The 16,953-nt window shown below is 33.1% G+C and overlaps 1 protein-coding gene across 11 annotated transcripts in view; it reads left to right on the top strand.

The window, feature by feature from the left end:
* The window catches only part of ZC3H13 (zinc finger CCCH-type containing 13), a 113,421-nt gene that overhangs the window by 32,667 nt on the left and 63,801 nt on the right, over positions 1-16,953 (top strand). For 6 of the 11 annotated variants that reach the window (XM_023536681.1, XM_023536678.1, XM_023536682.1 and 3 more), the window contains exons 6-9: positions 3,702-3,841; positions 4,424-4,584; positions 11,411-11,467; positions 12,359-12,556. In XM_023536681.1, the coding sequence (XP_023392449.1) occupies positions 3,702-3,841; positions 4,424-4,584; positions 11,411-11,467; positions 12,359-12,556 (556 nt within the window). The remainder of the gene's footprint in view (positions 1-3,701; positions 3,842-4,423; positions 4,585-11,410; positions 11,468-12,358; positions 12,557-16,953) is intronic. The other 5 variants (XM_011370376.2, XM_011370372.2, XM_023536683.1 and 2 more) reach the window with 1 other exon arrangement.

Consider the following 16,953-nt stretch of genomic DNA (forward strand, 5'->3'; position numbering starts at 1 on the left):
GTGATGTCTGTCGTAATCTCTCCTCTTTCATCCCTGATTTTGTTTGTGTCCTTTCTCTTTTTCTTGAGTGAGTCTAGCCAGGGGGTTGCCAATTTTATTAACCTTCTCAAAAACCAGCTCTTAGTTGCATTTATTTTTTCTATTTTTTTTTTTGATTGTCATTTTCAATTTCATTTATTTCTGCTCTAATTTTGATTATTTCATTCCTTCTGCTGAATTTAGACTACATTTATTCTTCTTCTTGTTTTTTAAGATAAAGAGTTAGGTTGTTTATTTGGGCTCTTTCTTGTTGTTGGAGATAGGCCTGTAATGATATGATTTTTCCTCTTATGCCCGCTTTTGCTGTGTCCCAAAAGTTTTTATATGTTGTACCGTCATTCGTTTCTAGGTATCTTTTGATCTCTCCTTTTATTTTTTCTCTGACCCAGTCATTCTTCAGTAGCATGTTGATTAATCTCCAAGTAATTGTGGTTTTTCCTGCTATTTTTTAGAGTCGATCTCCAGCTTTAAAGCATTATAATCAGAGAATATGATTGGTATGATTTCAACCCTCTTATGTTTGTTGGGGCTATATCTGTGTCAATTCTTGAGAATGTTCCATGTGTACTAGAGAAGAATGTATAAGCAGCTGTTTTTGGTTGAAAGGCTGTGCAAATGTCAATTATGTCCAGTTGGTCTACCGTGTCATTTAATGATGTTATTTCCTTATTGATTTTCTGTTCAGATGATCTGTGCATATCCGACAGTGGGTTACTTAGGTCCCCTACTATGATAGTGTTTTGGTCTGTTTCTCCCTTTATTTCTCTTAGTAATTGCTTTTATATTTCGTGGCTCCCTGATTGGGAGCATAGATATTAATAAGTGTTTATCTTCTTGGTGTATGATTCCCTTTATCATTATAAAGTGTCCCTTGGTATTTTTCTTTACCTTGTTTTATTTTAAAGTCTACTTCATCCGATATTAGTACTGCTACTCCCGCTTTTCTCTGAATGCCATTTGCTTGAAATTCGTTTTCCACCCTTTTACTTTGAGCCTATATTTGTCTTTGGTGCTGAGATGACACGTGTCTCCTGGAGGTAGCATATAATTTGGTTTTGTTTTTTGGTGCAATCTTCAACTCTTTGCCTTGTTATTCCTGACTTCAGTCCATTTACATGCAGGGTGATTATTGAAATATGACGATTTCCTGTAACCATTTTATGTTTGCTTTTTGGTATCTCGCTATTTCCAATGCTGCTTTATCCTTGTGTTTGTGTGTGGTTTTTAATTTTGGTTGGGTTTTGTGGGTTTTCTCTCTGGTTCTTGTTTTATGTTATGTATTTCAGTTCTGAATCTTTGGCATTTGGTTACCATTACAAATATGTAGAGGAGTTTTATATACATATCTATATATCTATATCTCACATATCTATGTGTGTGTGTATATGTGTATGTATATATATATATACACACACACACACATACAGATGTCCATTTTCTTTTGCGTGTGCCTTATCTCCATTTTCCTTTGCAAATTTGCATCTTTGAATCTCCCCTTTTTTGTCATTGTTGTCTCAATTCTATTTATGTTAAACATTCATTACTATGTTGCTATAGCAAATCTCTTCTTATTGTTTAAGCCTATAATGTCCAGTTCTTACTAAGGGTTGTACTCCTCTTTTATCTGTCTGCTAGTCACTTTACTCCTAGTCATGTATTTTTTGTTGTCATTTTGTTTTAGGTGAGCTGATCCTTTTCAGTATTTCCTGTAATGCAGGCCTCGTAGTGACAATTTTTGTATATCTGGAAAGGTCTTTATTTCCTCTTCATGTGTAAAGGAGAGCTTTGCTGGATATATTTTTGCTGGATATATTATTCCTGGTTGGTAGTTCCTTTCATTTAATAGTTTGAATATTTGATTCCACTCCTTTCTGGTTTGTAAGGTTTATGCTGATAATCTAATGAGTTTTCGTTTATAGGTTAGGTCTTCTTTTCCCTGGCCACCCTGAGAATTCTTTCTTTGTCATTGAGTTTTGATAATTTTAATACAATGTGTCTTAGAGAAGGCCTTTTTTGGGTTGATATAACTGGACGTTCTGTTGACTTCTTGAATTCCAAGCTCCAGCACATTCTTTAGATTTGGGAATTTCTCATCAGCTATTTGTCTAAAAATGCTTTCTAGTCCTGCTCCTTTTCCTCCCCTTCAAGAATGCCCATTGTTCTTACGTTTCCTCTCCTGATGGTATCAGCTAGTTCTTGTATTTCTCTTTCATTATTTTTCATTCTTTGGTTTTTCTTCTTCCTTCTGATTTATTTCTAGATTTCTGTCTTCCACTGATCCTTTCTTCCATTTGGACGATTCTATTTCCCAAGCTTGCTACTTCATTTTTCAACTCTTGCAGTGTTTTCTTCATCTCCAGAAGTTCTGTTTGGTTCTTTTTGAGGGTTTCAGTCTCCTTTCAATAGAATTTATGCTACTCATCTAGTCGTTTTTTCAGTTCCTGAAATTGTTAATGTGAATTTTTTTGGATCTCATTTAATTTTTTCAGAATTACCATCCTGAATTCTCTGTCATTTAAATCACCTATTTCTATGTCTCTAAGCTTATTTTGTGGAGATTTTTCTATTTCTTTCTGAGATGCCTTGTCACCTTGGTTGTTCATGGTATTTATTTCTATGTCTGGGCATTAATGGATGTGTATTCTGTTTTTTTTTTTTTTCCCCCAGAAGGAAGATTTATTATATAAAGGTCTATTTTTAGCCTGTTGCAAAGGAGTTTTTCTTTTGGTTTCTAGTAGATGGCATCTAATCTTCTTGGATCCTTGCTTTATACAAAGTCTTAATAATGCCTTTTTTTTCCTTATAGATATTCAGTCCCACTCGCTAATTTCAGTCTGAGTCCCTGTCAGTATTAGCGACAGTTTCAGTAGTGTTTGCTCTGATTCCTCTGGGGCCCCGCGGTGTTCGGTCTTAGAGGATATGGGTCATGGGGCTGCAGCTCAGCCTCGCATTTTGCAACCTCTGCAGGTAATAATCAGATGTTGTTTCTCTGCCATCCCTGCTTCTCTGCTGTCTCCACTTCTCTGATTTCTGCCCTGAAACCGGGGCTCTGACGCGGGCTGCTTGGAGCTCACAAGGAACCCGGTGCAGCTTCACCCCTCCCCCTCTATCTGCAGAGAGCTCAGACTATGAAAGGCAACTTCTTTGTTTCTCCCAGTCTGCTGCCGGATTCCCAGGGTTCTGTGTGGTTGCTCTTATGTGCAGATCCCACACTCAGAGTTGGTGGTGTGTAGTTTGGGTGTTTTTTTGTTGAGTTTTATATGTCAAGCTTATTGTTGTTTCAAGGGGAGAGCTCTGGTGACGTCTCTCACTCTGCCATGTTTCTGACATCCAATCCCGAGTGCACCAAACAGTCTCCACAGCTCTCTCCTTCCAAAACTCAGTGCATAGGGAGCCTGTTTTGTCTCTGGGAACAACTTTTCAAGGTGTTTAGGTCCAAAAAAAAAAGGATGCAATTTTGCCTCTTAAATAAATTTTCTTCTCTCTTGGTCCGTGAGACAGGGTGAGAGCCAGCATATATTTCTTTATTTTTTAGAAGTATATTAGTCTAGGAAGACTCCATCATTTTAGTTTACATTAAAAATTAGTTGAAAAGATTCTCTAGATTTTGGTATAGGTAATTATGATAGTTTCTGACAAGCAATGGAATTTTTATTTTTAAGATTCTGACAATGGAGATATTAATTATGATTATGTTCATGAGTTGTCATTGGAAATGAAGCGTCAGAAGATACAGAGGGAATTAATGAAGCTGGAACAAGAAAACATGGAGAAGAGAGAAGAAATTATTATTAAAAAGGAGGTATACTATTTATTGAAATATATGTTAAGTTAACTTCAGTGCGAATATTGTTCAGAGAACTCATTAGCTGCTTGCTACATCTTAAATTAGGATATTGATACATTGGTCAACTTGCTATATATCAGTTACTTCATATATGTTGATCAGTTAATCTTCACATTACTAGATAAATTGGAAATATTTTTCCTATTCAACAGGTGAATAAAACTGAGGTTCTGTTGCCTGGGGTCATCAGCTAATGTGAAACGGGATTTGAATCTATATGCTATTTCTAGAATACTTGTTTCTTTTCTAAATAGTAGAGAGAGATATAATTTATTTGAGAATATAATTTGTAATTTTTTGAAGAGATTTTGAAATTTTATAACTTTATTGGTGTTAGTGTTATTTATGGAAGTTAATTAGAATATTAGTTAAAAGCACAGGTTCAGAAGTCAGACTGATATCAATACATAGTATCATAACAATATTTCATCCGAAGTTTGGTATTTAAAAACACATGTTCACATGCTTTGTTACCTGATTATATAACAGCTATGATTGGAGGGGTTTGTGAATTGACTTACTGAATTCTTTTGAAAGGTTTCACCAGAAGTGGTTAGGTCAAAATTACCTCCATCACCTTCTCTGAGAAAGTCTAGCAAATCTCCAAAGCGAAAATCAAGCCCTAAGTCGTCATCTTCAACTAGCAAGAAGGACAGGAAGACAACTGCAGTATCCTCTCCCTTGTTGGACCAGCAGAGGTCAGTAGTGATAAATAGTGCCAGAAAGAAATAGCTTTTTGTACTTTTTGTAGTGATATTCAAAAGATTGCTTAGTAGATTATAGAAGGGTACTTTTAGTACAGTTAGTATTTATTGTAAGCTATTTTCTTCTAAAAAAAAAGTGAATTGTTTTAATTTGAAAGAAAATTATAGAGAACAATAAAACAAAAGTGTCACATCTACATATGCTTCAGAGCTTTTTATTTTTTAAGAAATAAAACAATAGATAAATTTGCAGTTTTTCCCTCTGGAATTTGGTTTTTATGATACTTGCGCATATCTTTATACTTTCATAATATGTATTATTTTGCAATGTACAGTAGTATTTTCATCTCTGTAATCTTAATACAGATTATAACTTCTGCAACTTGCTTTTTCAGTTAACATTTGTTTACATTTGTCTATTTTGATACATTTAGCATTAGTTCTTTTTAGTATTTATACTATATATTTATATATAGTTTCCAGTTGTTGAACATTTAAGTTGTTTCTGGTTTTTCGCTATTAGAAGTTATATACACTGAATTTAATTCTTGTCCCTTGTGTACATGATCAAGAGATTAAATTCTTTATAGTACATATGTAGCAGTAATAACATATTATTTAAAATTATTGTAGTAGCCAGTTGAAGAAATAAAAATAGAAATAATTAAATATTACCACATCGAGGGACTGAGAAAATATGACAGGAGACACTTTTTCATTTAATGTCACTCTGTACTATTTAAATTTTAATTAAATTATATACACTAATTTTATTTAAGAAAAAAGCTGGGTAAAAATTTCTTCCCAACATTTGACCAATTGGCAAACCCTGTCTATCTTATTAACCCATAATGAAACTCATATTTGACTCCTTCCTTCTAGTTTCTAGAGGCTTTAACCCTATTTTACACTCCAGTTACTTTCTGCCTAAATTATTATATCATCCTGTTAACTGTATTGACTTTATCGAGTGTCTACTCCTCACACGTGTAAACATTTTCATTCATCTACTCCAACCTATTTATGTTATAGATGTAAGAGAAACTTTAAGTGATTAATTCTAATTAATTTATTAAGTCATTGAAAAACTCAGTGATTTTTTCATTCTCTTGAGAGAAATTCAAATTTTAGAGTGAATTTCATACTTTGATCTTTCAGTCTTGCCATATTTTTGTTCAGTCTTCCTCCTGCACTCTTCCAAGTTTGATCCGTCAATGTCTAGCTCAAATTCTCTTTTCTGTTAAGTTTTCTCATTTCTCCTTACTGAACATAATTTCTATTCCCTGTGTGTTTTTCAGATTTTATTTATATCTTTCTCTTAATATTAATTCCTGTTTGCATTATATTTTAGCCATGACATACATGTTTTACAGCCTCTATTAAATTTAAGCTACTTGAAGATTGGTATCTTAATGGTTTATTGTTCTGTCTCCCCACAGCACCTCCTTTGCATAGAGCTTTGCATTTTATTTATTTATTATTTTTTAAAATTTTTCCCCAGCTTTTTTGAAATATAGTAGACAATCGCTCATATTTACATTGTACAATTCAATGAGTTTTTTCAATTATAATTGTTATACAATAATATATTAGTTTCAGTTGTATAACATAGTGATTAGAGCTCAAGTGATCACCCTCTAAATCTAGTACCCTTCTTCCCCTTTACATATTTATTACAACATTGTTGACTATTTTCCTTATGCTACATTTATATCTCCATGACTATTTTGTATCTATCCATTTGTATTTCTTAATCCCTTCGCCCTTTTTCAGCAACCCCTCAACCCTCCTCTTGCCTAGTAGTCCTCAAAATATTCTCTGTATCTATGAGTTTGTTTCTGTTTTTGTTTTTATTGTTGTTTATTTTGTTCTTTAGATTCTGCATGTACGTGAAATCATGTATTTATTTGTCTTTTTCTGACTTCATTTTAGCGCAGTACTCGCTAGGTCCATCAAGGCAATATCTTTTTCCATCCCCTTTCTTCTAGTCTATTTGTGTCTTTTAATCTGAAGTGAATCTCTTGTAGGCAGCATATGTAGGAGTCTTGTTTTCTTATCCATTCAGCTTCTCTTTCTTTTGCTTGGAGCACTCAATTCTTTTCCATTTGAGGTAGTCGTTGATAGATATGTAGTTATTACTGTTTTTTATTCATGTTTTTGATACATGTTTTTTCTTCTTGAAGAAGTCCCTCCAACATTTTCTGTAATAGTGACTTGGTGTTGATGAATTCCTTTAGCTTATTTTTGTCTGGGAAGCTCTTTATCTGTCCTAAGACTCCTAAATGATAGTTTTGCTGGATAAAGTATTCTTGGTTGTAGATCCTGGGTTTTCAACACTTGGAATATTTTTTGCCGAGCCCTTCGGTCCTGCAAAGTTTCTTTTGAGAAATCAACTGCCAGTCTTATGGGAACTCCCTTGTGGGTGACTAACTGCTTTTCTCTTGCTGCTTTTAACAGTCTCTTTTTATATTTAATCTTTGGCGTTTTAATTATGATGTGTCTTGGTGTGGGCCTCTTTGGGTTCCTTTTTTTTGGAACTCTCTGAGCTTCCCAGGGTTATATGTCTATTTCCTTCTCCAGATGAGGGAAGTTTCCCATCATTATTTCTTCAGATAGCTGTTCCACTTCTTGTTCTCCCTCTCCTCCTTCAAGTACCCCTATTACATGGATGTTTTTGCACTTAACTTTGTCCCAAAGATTCTTTAAATTATTTTTATATTCTTGGCTTTTTTCTTTTTTTTGGCCTTTCTGATTTGGTGATCTTGGCTTCCTCATCCTCTTCTGGATCTACTCTGTTAATTCCCTCTAATATACTCTTCATCTCAGATAATGCATTCTTCATTTCTGACTGGTTCCCTTTTATAATTTCCATTTCCATTTTTATGTTTTTTAACTCTTTGTTAAAGTTCTCACTGAGTTCATCTACTCTTCTCCTAAGTTCACTGAGCATCTTCATAACCAGTGTTTGAACTCTGCATCCGTTAGATTGCTTGACTTCATTTTCCCTGGATCTCTGTTCTCTTCTTTCATATGGTTTCAGCTTCTTTGTCTTCCCATTTTGTCTGCCTTTCCTTGTCTGTTTCTATGTACTAAACAAAACTCCTAAGTCTTCCAGTCTTATTAGTGTGTAGTAGGTGTCCAGTGGCATAGTCCTGATGGGGGTTCAGCAGCAGGCCGATTTTAGCCCCAGCCTGTGTGCCTCTGGGGCTACCTGTTAAGATTCAGCAAGCAATCCACAGATGCTGTGCTTATAGTTGCCTCAAGAAACCACACCAGAAACTGAGGTCAGCTGCCACCAGTGTGGGTCTTGGAGCTTGCTCTGAAAGTTGCACAGGACTCGCCAAGAACACAACTAGATGTGGCTTGGGTGGGTCTGCGAGTTGGGGGATTTCAGAGAATCCTCTGGGCAGAGAGACCTCTGTTATCCAGTCTGATGATGTCTCAGCTATGGTGGTGCAGTGTCTGCATACTGGGATGGGGGAGGGCTCAACAGAGGAACAATGGATAGCACCAGCACTTCTGCCTGGGAGAAAGCCTCGCCTACGGCCCTCGCGGTAACAACTCAGTGTCCCTCTGTAAGTCTCTGGTGTCCCTCAAGCAGCCGACCAGGAGCTGGTGCTCAAAGCGAGCACGTCCATCACTGTGAAAGTGCTCGTGGACATGGTCCCTTTAAGAGGCATCTGCAGCTGCTGGTTGCTGTATCCTTTGTCCCACCCAGTCACTAGGGACCGGGAAGCCTCGTGTCCTCGCTCTGTCCTACCCCCTACTGTAGTAGGGTGATTTCTTATTTCTCCTCCTAGTTGTAGGCCTTGTTCATCTAGACCCTGGGTGACTCTGCTTACTGTTTGCTCCCTGTTACCATCACAACTGTGATGTGGTCGTAAGAGTGGATGAACAAAGCCTCTATCATCTATGCCATTTTGACTTCTCGAGCTTTGCATTTTTATGAGGCACTCTGTGAAGTTGACTTGATCCTCTCTTTTGCTCCTGGGATTGAGTAAATTAGCAAGGGATATGGGAGTAGAGTGATGTGACTCACTCCCACTTGATCTATGTCTACTTGGCTAACCAGTTGTTAACTTTCCCTCTATTTTATTTATTTCTTCCAGAAAAGCAGCATACCAGAAATGCCCTTTTTTCATCTTATTAACCTTTCTATTTATAAAATCTTTGAAGTTTAGTCTCTTCATAGAAAGTTTTGATAACTATTTAGATGAGGGGTAGTTTCATTCTGTTATTTTTCACATAGTCTTTTCTTACTGCTTGATTAGTAATCACTTATCTTTTGATGAATATTTAGCATGAACAATTACATTGATTTAACTACGATATTACCTGTATTTTATGGTGTTATTGACTAAGATGCATTGTTAATTTAATGATAGAAGCAGAAGGACCTGGAAATCAGTACATTAAAGTTACATAGAAAATATTGAATTGAGTGTAGCCTTTCTTTGGCCATGCAGTTTACATTACCTAGAATGTGTTAGATCATCAACTTTTAGTTTGATTTCTGGATCGTACTATAAACTATTTGAAGACATATTAAGCAACAAGTAAAGATTAGAATTTCAGTTAAAATTCCGTGCAGTGTTTCAACCAATGCCAGTAAGTCAGCTGAGGTGAAAATCAGGTAAACTTCTTGATGTTAACATGGTTATCATATTGAGAAGGCAGAGAAAATTTCAGATAAGTTAAAGCTCATAGTTCTTTCTGAGAGCTGGTAGTTTTCTTTGACATTCATTGTGAGATTAGCCTGATAGTAAGCTTTATACTGATATATGAGATTAGGTGGCTTAGAATCAGCAAATGTATTATCTGTTCTGGCCACGTACATTGTTTCTTAGTTTTTATGAAGTAAATTTTTCTTTATAGCTCTTTGTACAAAGATGTGTGAAGTATGTCAAAAGCTGTTCAAAATAAGTAGTTTTGGGAAGAGAGTAATGATCTAAAAATGATAGAAGTAGATAATTGAGCTCTATGCCACAAATAGGAAGTGGGCTCTGTGCCACTGAAGAATAATTGAATGACTTAAAAAGTGTTGAAAGGTCTTGTTGACTTCTGAATTCGCAAAAACAATTTTGGCGCATTCGGTTGGAAGATACTTGAAAGCCCTTTATCTGTAACATAGTTATGTTTTACAGCCACCTCTTTTTTATGGTAGTATGAAGAACTACTGTACTTTAGTGAGTGTATTGGGATACTCCCGGTTGTTATAATAGTTTAATCCCCAAATGTGAGTGTAACACACAGAAGTTTATTTCTCACTCAAGTGAAATCAAATGTATGTTTCTGATTAATAGGTAGCTCTCCTGTATTTGGAAATTCAGTAACCTAGGCTCCTTCTGACCATGACTCTACTTTCTTGGGCTTTCGAGGACACCAGTAAATGGAATGTGCAAAAAAAAAAAGTAATTGGTGTTTACATTTATATCTATATAGTTTACAACTGACTGGAATATAGAATCTTTTATTAGTTATGTGTAGAGTGGTGTACATCACTTCTACTTACATGCTTTTGGCCAGAATGTGGTCATTTGGTCATATCTGATTTAAAAAAGTTTGGACAGTAAGGTTCAACATTGTGCCCAAGACAAAATTTAGTAAACACTTGTCGTAGGCAGCAATGTAATTCAATTTGTATCGATTATTTTATTTTCAAAATGGTTTTTATAATAAGTTTTGTTGTAGATACCAACTATTGATTAGTTTTTATCTTTTAAGTGGAAAAATATTGAGAAATGCAGACATTTCATCACTTTTAGATACATAAAATATTTGAGTCATCTCATAAATATGCAATGAGATTGTGACTGATATAGTTCATGGCAGAAGACAAAGATGAAAAATAGATTTGGTCATAAATTAGTAATTTCTTACTTGTTAGGTGGTTGTAATCCTATTTATGATAACGAAATAGGGTTAAAGGACTAAGAACTAAATTTTCTGAATGGCTACCACAAGTCAGTCGCTTTTGTACTGTTATCTTTATAAAAAAATTTTATCAGCAACTTGAGAAAGATACTATCTGTTACCTTTTTATAGCTAAGAAATCTTGGGATTAGAGACCTCAAGGTCACAGGAAGTAAATTCTAGAATTTAGTTTTAGGGCCATCATTTATAAAAATCAATACAGAGTGAAATGAGTACCTAGTGAAAACTTACCAGATACATGAAAAGAAAGGGCTACTTAAAACTTAGTACTCAACTGAACACTCATTGTTGCAGAAAATAGAAACAAATTTAAATACTTCATAATTTTAGACAATTTGAAAAGATATTGCATTGATATGAGAGCAGTTGATGATAAAAATATAAGCCATCTGTGAACAAAGATATTTTGGAAGAATAATAATTTTTAAACTGAATATAGCAGAATAATGAGATTCCCAAATTTAGAATTAGTAGAATGAGTGTTGCTTAGAAGAAAAATTACCAAATTTAAAAACATATTTAGGATATTGGAAAGCAAAAGAGATGGAAATAACAAAACTAAGATATGGAGGAGAGTTCTAGGAGATGCATTATTGTAATAATAATAAAGGACACCAGAGAGGTTTGGGTCATATGGAGAACTAGTGAAATTAATTAAACAGTCCTTGAGGCTTCAGATTGAAATATCTTACTGAGTGCTAGAAAAGGTTAAAAACAGAAAACCTTGATTTATCTTGGTGAAATTTTTTTATTTATAAGGAATAATGTATTATAAGGATCCCAACAGAAAATCTAGGTAACCTGTATAGGAAACAAATCGACTCTTTCGACTTTTCATTCATAACACTAAATAAATACTTACAAGATATTTTGATAATATTTATAGAGCTCTGAGGGAGAAGAATATTCACACCAAAATGCTGCATTCAGTCAAACTGTTCAGGTATGCAATAAAAACAGATAATTTTGGAGATATAAGGGCTCAAAAGTATACCACTTAGATAAAATTATTTAAAGCACCAAATGAAAGAGAATAATCTGTACCCCAAAATCAATTCTAGGTAGATTAAATGTGAAAGACAAAATTCTAAAATTTTAGGAGACTATCTTTATAATCTAAAAGTTGGGAAAGACTTCTTTAACAAGTCTCAGAAATTTAAATGAATACTTACTAACAGTGCTTAAGATTTCATTTATAATTGATATAATTCTGTGTTCTTTGTAATGATAAAAAATAAATATGAAATATTTACAGAAGTTATAGAACATATTGATACAGGGAAATCCTATATAATTTAATAATCATCTAAATCTACAATTTGTTGTAGAAAGATACCCATACTATATTTAGTACAAAAAATTTACAAAACCTAATAGGATTTTGTGTGGCAGGGGAAGGAGGGAAAGAGAGAGGAAGAGAAAGAGACATTGTGAACATACGTCCATAGTGTTAACAGTGGTTATCCTTGGGCATTGGAATTATAGATGATTTTTACTTTCTTAATCTACTTTTCTACATAAGCTAAAAAAAAATTTAGTTCATACAATTGTTTTACTTTACATTACTTTTTTTCTGAAAGAATCTATTCCTACTCCTCTTCTGTCTTTAATATTATTTAATAAGTAGTGTTAATGAAATAAGTAGCAAGTAAATTATTTCTTTGCTCATTTCTGTTTTTTCTAGATATTGATTACTAGCATACAAAATACTAAAAGGCATGTTATTGAAAGGATTGCTGCCATTTAAAAAATGTGCTTTGTTAAAATAAAAAAATAGCCATTTGATCTTACGAAAGTATTTAGACTTTTAATAATAACTTTGTGTTACCTTCAGGAATTCAAAAAGCAGCCAAAGTAAAAAGAAAGGACCTCGTACTCCTAGTCCACCCCCTCCTATACAGGAAGATATTGCTTTGGGGAAAAAAAATAAAGAAAAATATAAAGTAAAAGACAGGATAGAAGAAAAATCAAAAGATGGAAAAGACAGAGGACGAGATTTTGAAAGACAAAGAGAAAAAAGAGACAAGCCCAGGTAAGTAGGATTCTATATTTTTAATAATATTACTTTTGTAGAATCTAAAATACTTTTCAGAATCTTTTAGGCATTACTGTAATGGATTTTTTGGTGTTTTTAACCATGTGTTTTATATTTAATAATTCTCATATTGAGATATGGCTAATTACATAAACTTTAACTTAAAGTTTTTTATCGTGATTAAAAAACAGAAAATTTCCAGTCTTAATCATTTTCAAGTATACAGTTCAGTAGTGTTAAGTATATCACATTGTTATGAAACAGATCTCCACAACTTTTTCATTTTGCAAATCTGAAACTCTGTACCCATTAAACAACTCCCTTTCTCTCTCCCCTCACCACCAGCTCTCCAGCCCCTAGTAACCACCATTCTACTTTCTGTTTCTGTGAATCTGACTACTTTTAGATACATCATTTAATGGGATTGTTTTGTCTTTTCGTTACTGGTTTATTTTGCTTAGCATAATGTCTTCAGGGTTCATCCATGTTGTAGTGTGACAGGATTGCCTGCCTTTTTAAGGCTGAATGATATTCCATTGTCTGTATATGCCACATTTTGTTTATCCATTCTTAACGTCGATGGACATGTGGGTTGCTTCCACTTTTTGGCTATTGTGAATAGTGCTGTTATGAAAATGGATATGCAGATATCTCTTCAAGACCCCTCTTTCAGTTTTTTTGGATATGTACTCAAGTAGAATTGCTGGATCATATGGTAGTTATTTTTTGCTTTTTGGATAGTAGCAATTTTAATGGATATGAGGTGATAGCTCATTGTGGTTTTAATTTGCATTTCATCAGTAATTAAAGATATTGAGCATCTTTTCACATGCTTGTTGGCCATTTGTGTATTATCTTTGGAATAAGGTCTGTATAACTCTGTTCCCATTTTTTTAATCGAGTAATTTGATTTTTGTTGTTGAGTGTTAGGAATCCATTATATATTCTGGATATTAACACTTTATCACATACACACTTAGCAAATGTTTTCTCTCTTTTTATAGGTTGCCTTTTTACTCTGTTGGTAGTATCTTTTGCCCAAAAGTTTTTTAGTTAGTTATAGTCCCACTTGTCTATTTTTGTTTTGTTGCCTGTGCTTTCGTTATCATATCTGAGAAATCGTTGCCAACTCCAATATCATGAGGATTTTCACCTATGTTTTTTGTAGATGTTTTATAGTTTTAGATATTATGTTCAGGTCTTTAATTCCTTTTAAATTAATTTTTGTTTATGATACAAGATAAGGGTCCAACTTCATTGTTTTTGCATGTGAATAACTAGTTTTCTCAGCGCTAATTTTTGAAAAGACCATCCTTTCCCCATTGAGTGGTCTTGGCATCCTTGTTGAAGATCATTTAGCTCTATATGTAAGGATTTATTTCTAGGCTCTCTGTTCTACTCATTTGGTTTTGGTCTGTTTGTCTGTCTGTATTCTATCTAGTACCACACTTTTGATTACTTAGGCTTTGTAATACATTTCAAAATCAGGGTGAGTTTTCTCACTTTATTCATTCTTTTAAAAATTATTTTGGCTAATCAGGGTCCCTTGAAATTCCAAATAAATTTTAGGATGAACTTTTATATTTCAGCAAAAAAAAAAAAAATGCAATTGGAACTTTGATAGCAATTGTGTCTAATCTGTAGATCACTTTGGATAGTATGTACATCTTAATATTAAGTCATATAATCCATGAGCACAGAATGTCTTCCCATTTATTTGTGTCTTTAATTTTTCTTGGCAATATTTCACAGTTTTCACTATACAAGTATTTGAATTCATTAGTTAGGTTTATTTCAAAGTAATATATTTTTTATGCTGTTATAAATGGAATCGCTTTTTTAATTTCCTTTTCTGACTGTTTATTGTTAGTATATAGATACACAACTGGTTTTTGCATGTTGATTTTGTATCCTGCCACTGTGCTAAATTTATTGTAACAGATTTTTGTTTTGTTTTATTTGTGGAATCTGTAGAGTTTTCTACATATAAGATCATGCTACCTCTGAACAAAAATAATTTTACTTCTTTCTTTTTTTTTACTTCTTAATTTTACTTCTTTCTTTCTTTTTCTTGCCTAATTGCTCTGGCTAGAACTTCCAATACTATGTTGAATATAAGTGAGAGTGTCTATCCTTACCTTGTTCCTGATCTTAGAGAAAAAGTTTTCAGTCTTTCACCAATTGAATTTGTTGTTCCCTGTGGGTTTTTCATAAATGGCTTTTGTTATGTTGAAATAGTATCTTTGCGTTCTTAGTTTGTTGAGTTGTTTTTATCATGAAAATGTTTTGAACGTTATCAGATATTTTCCTGCGTCTATTAAGATAATCATGTTTTTTTTCTTCATTCTGTTAATGTGGTGTAGTACATTAATTTTCTTATGTTGAACCATCTTTGCATTCTAGGAATAAATTCTATTTTGTCTTGGTATATAATCTTTTTAATGTGGTTTGCTAGTACTTTGTCAAGGATTTTTGTATCAGTATTTATCAGGAATATTGGTATGTAATTTTCTTTGCCTGTAGTATTTTTGTCTGGTTTGGTACCAGGGTAATATGGCCTCATAGAATGAGCTGGGAAGTATTCCTTCCTTTTTGGAAATTTTTTGGAAAAGTTTCAGAGGATTAGTATTAATCCTTTAAATGTTTGATAGAATTCCCAAGTGAATCCATCTGGTCTTGGGCTTTTCTTGGGAGGTTTTTAATTACTACATCAATCTCTTTACTCATTGTTGGTCTGTTTGAATTTTCTGTTGCTTAATGATTCAGTCTAGGGCAGTTGTGTGTTTCTAGGAATTTATCCAGTTCTAAGTCAGCCAATTAGTTGGTATACAGTTGTTCATAGTATTCTCCTTTTTATTTCTGTGGCATCAGTTTTATCGGACGCTCTTTCCTCATTTTAGTTATTTGAGTCTTCTTTTTTTTTCTTAATCTAGTTTAGGAATTTGTCATTTTGTTAATCTTTTCAAAAATCCAACTTAGTTTTATTGATTATTTTTATTTTTTTAAATTTCAGTCTCTGCTCCAATCTGTTATTTTTTTCCTTCTGCTAGCTTTGGATTTAGTTTGTTCTTTTTCTTTTTATTGTAATTTCTTGAAGTGTAAAGTTAGGTTGTTGATTTGAGATCTTATTTCTGTGTATGTATTTGTAGCTGTAGAGTTCTCTCTTAATTTCAGTATGTTGTTTTTTATTTTCATTTGTCTCGAGGTTGTTTCTAATTTCCTTTGTGACATCTTTTTTTGACTCATTGATTACGAGTGTGTTGTTTAATTCTCCTTATATTTGTGTATTTTTCAGGTTTCCTTGTGCTGTTTATTTTGAGTTTTATTCTATTGTGATCAAAAAAGATACTTTATGATTTTAGTTTTCTTGAATTTGTTAAGACTTGTTTGCGGCATAAAATGTGGTCTATCCTGGAGAATGTTTCATGTGTACTTGAGGAGAATATATATTCTGCTGTGCTTGAGTGAAGTGTTCCTATGTGTATTTTAGATTCAGTTGATCTGTAATATTGTTCAGATCCACTTTCCTTACTGAACTTTTTTTTGTTGATAAACATTAACTTTTTGATGTAAATATAAGAAATCTGACCATTGAAAGAGATGAGAACCTTCTGAAAATGTTTTTATTTTGAAATTTAATAATTGTATCAAATTTTAGAATTTAGGACACTGCATTGATTTTGATTCTGTGTATTTTAATAAATTCTCATTAACCAGTTTTTGTCTACTCTAAAGATAGTACTTCTTAAAGGTCTGTATTCAAAACTGACAAATTATAAATTCTTGATTTTTAAAATTTATTTAAATCTACTTAAGAACAAATTCCTTTTTGTAAAAATCAACTTTGAGGTAATATTTTTATGGTTCACAAGATTTTTGAAATGCTTACAAATCTGATAGGGATGATTTTCCATTGTTAATTTTTCAATTTATTTCATGAAATGAGTATTTCCTCCAGGAAAAAAATTCAGCTCTTTAGAGGGCTCTCAGTGTATTTTCTTCCTGAGTTATAGTGTAATGTAAAATGTACCTGCCTTGAATTTTACACAAATACGAACTTGTTTCTTGGCACTGCCAGTTACTTGATGTGAGACCGTGAATAAGTTATTTTCTTTGAGCCTCTATTTACTCAACTAAAATATGCAGGAAACTACCTCATAGGTTGAGGTGAGAGTTAAATGAGATAAAGCTTAAAAAAGCGAGCACAGTGCTCAATAAATATACTCTTTATTTTTCTGTTTTAACAATTACAGTGTAGTAATATTTTTAAGTGCCTTTCCATTTATAGGTTTCATTTAAACTACAAATGTAGCCATAAAATTATTTAGTTTTTTTTTCTGATTTTTGCACTTTTTTCCTAACTGATACTTAACACAGTATCAGTTAGATTTAGA

The sequence above is a fragment of the Pteropus vampyrus genome, unplaced genomic scaffold, assembly GCF_000151845.1.
Source record: "Pteropus vampyrus isolate Shadow unplaced genomic scaffold, Pvam_2.0 Scaffold167, whole genome shotgun sequence".
Lineage (NCBI taxonomy): Eukaryota > Metazoa > Chordata > Mammalia > Chiroptera > Pteropodidae > Pteropus > Pteropus vampyrus.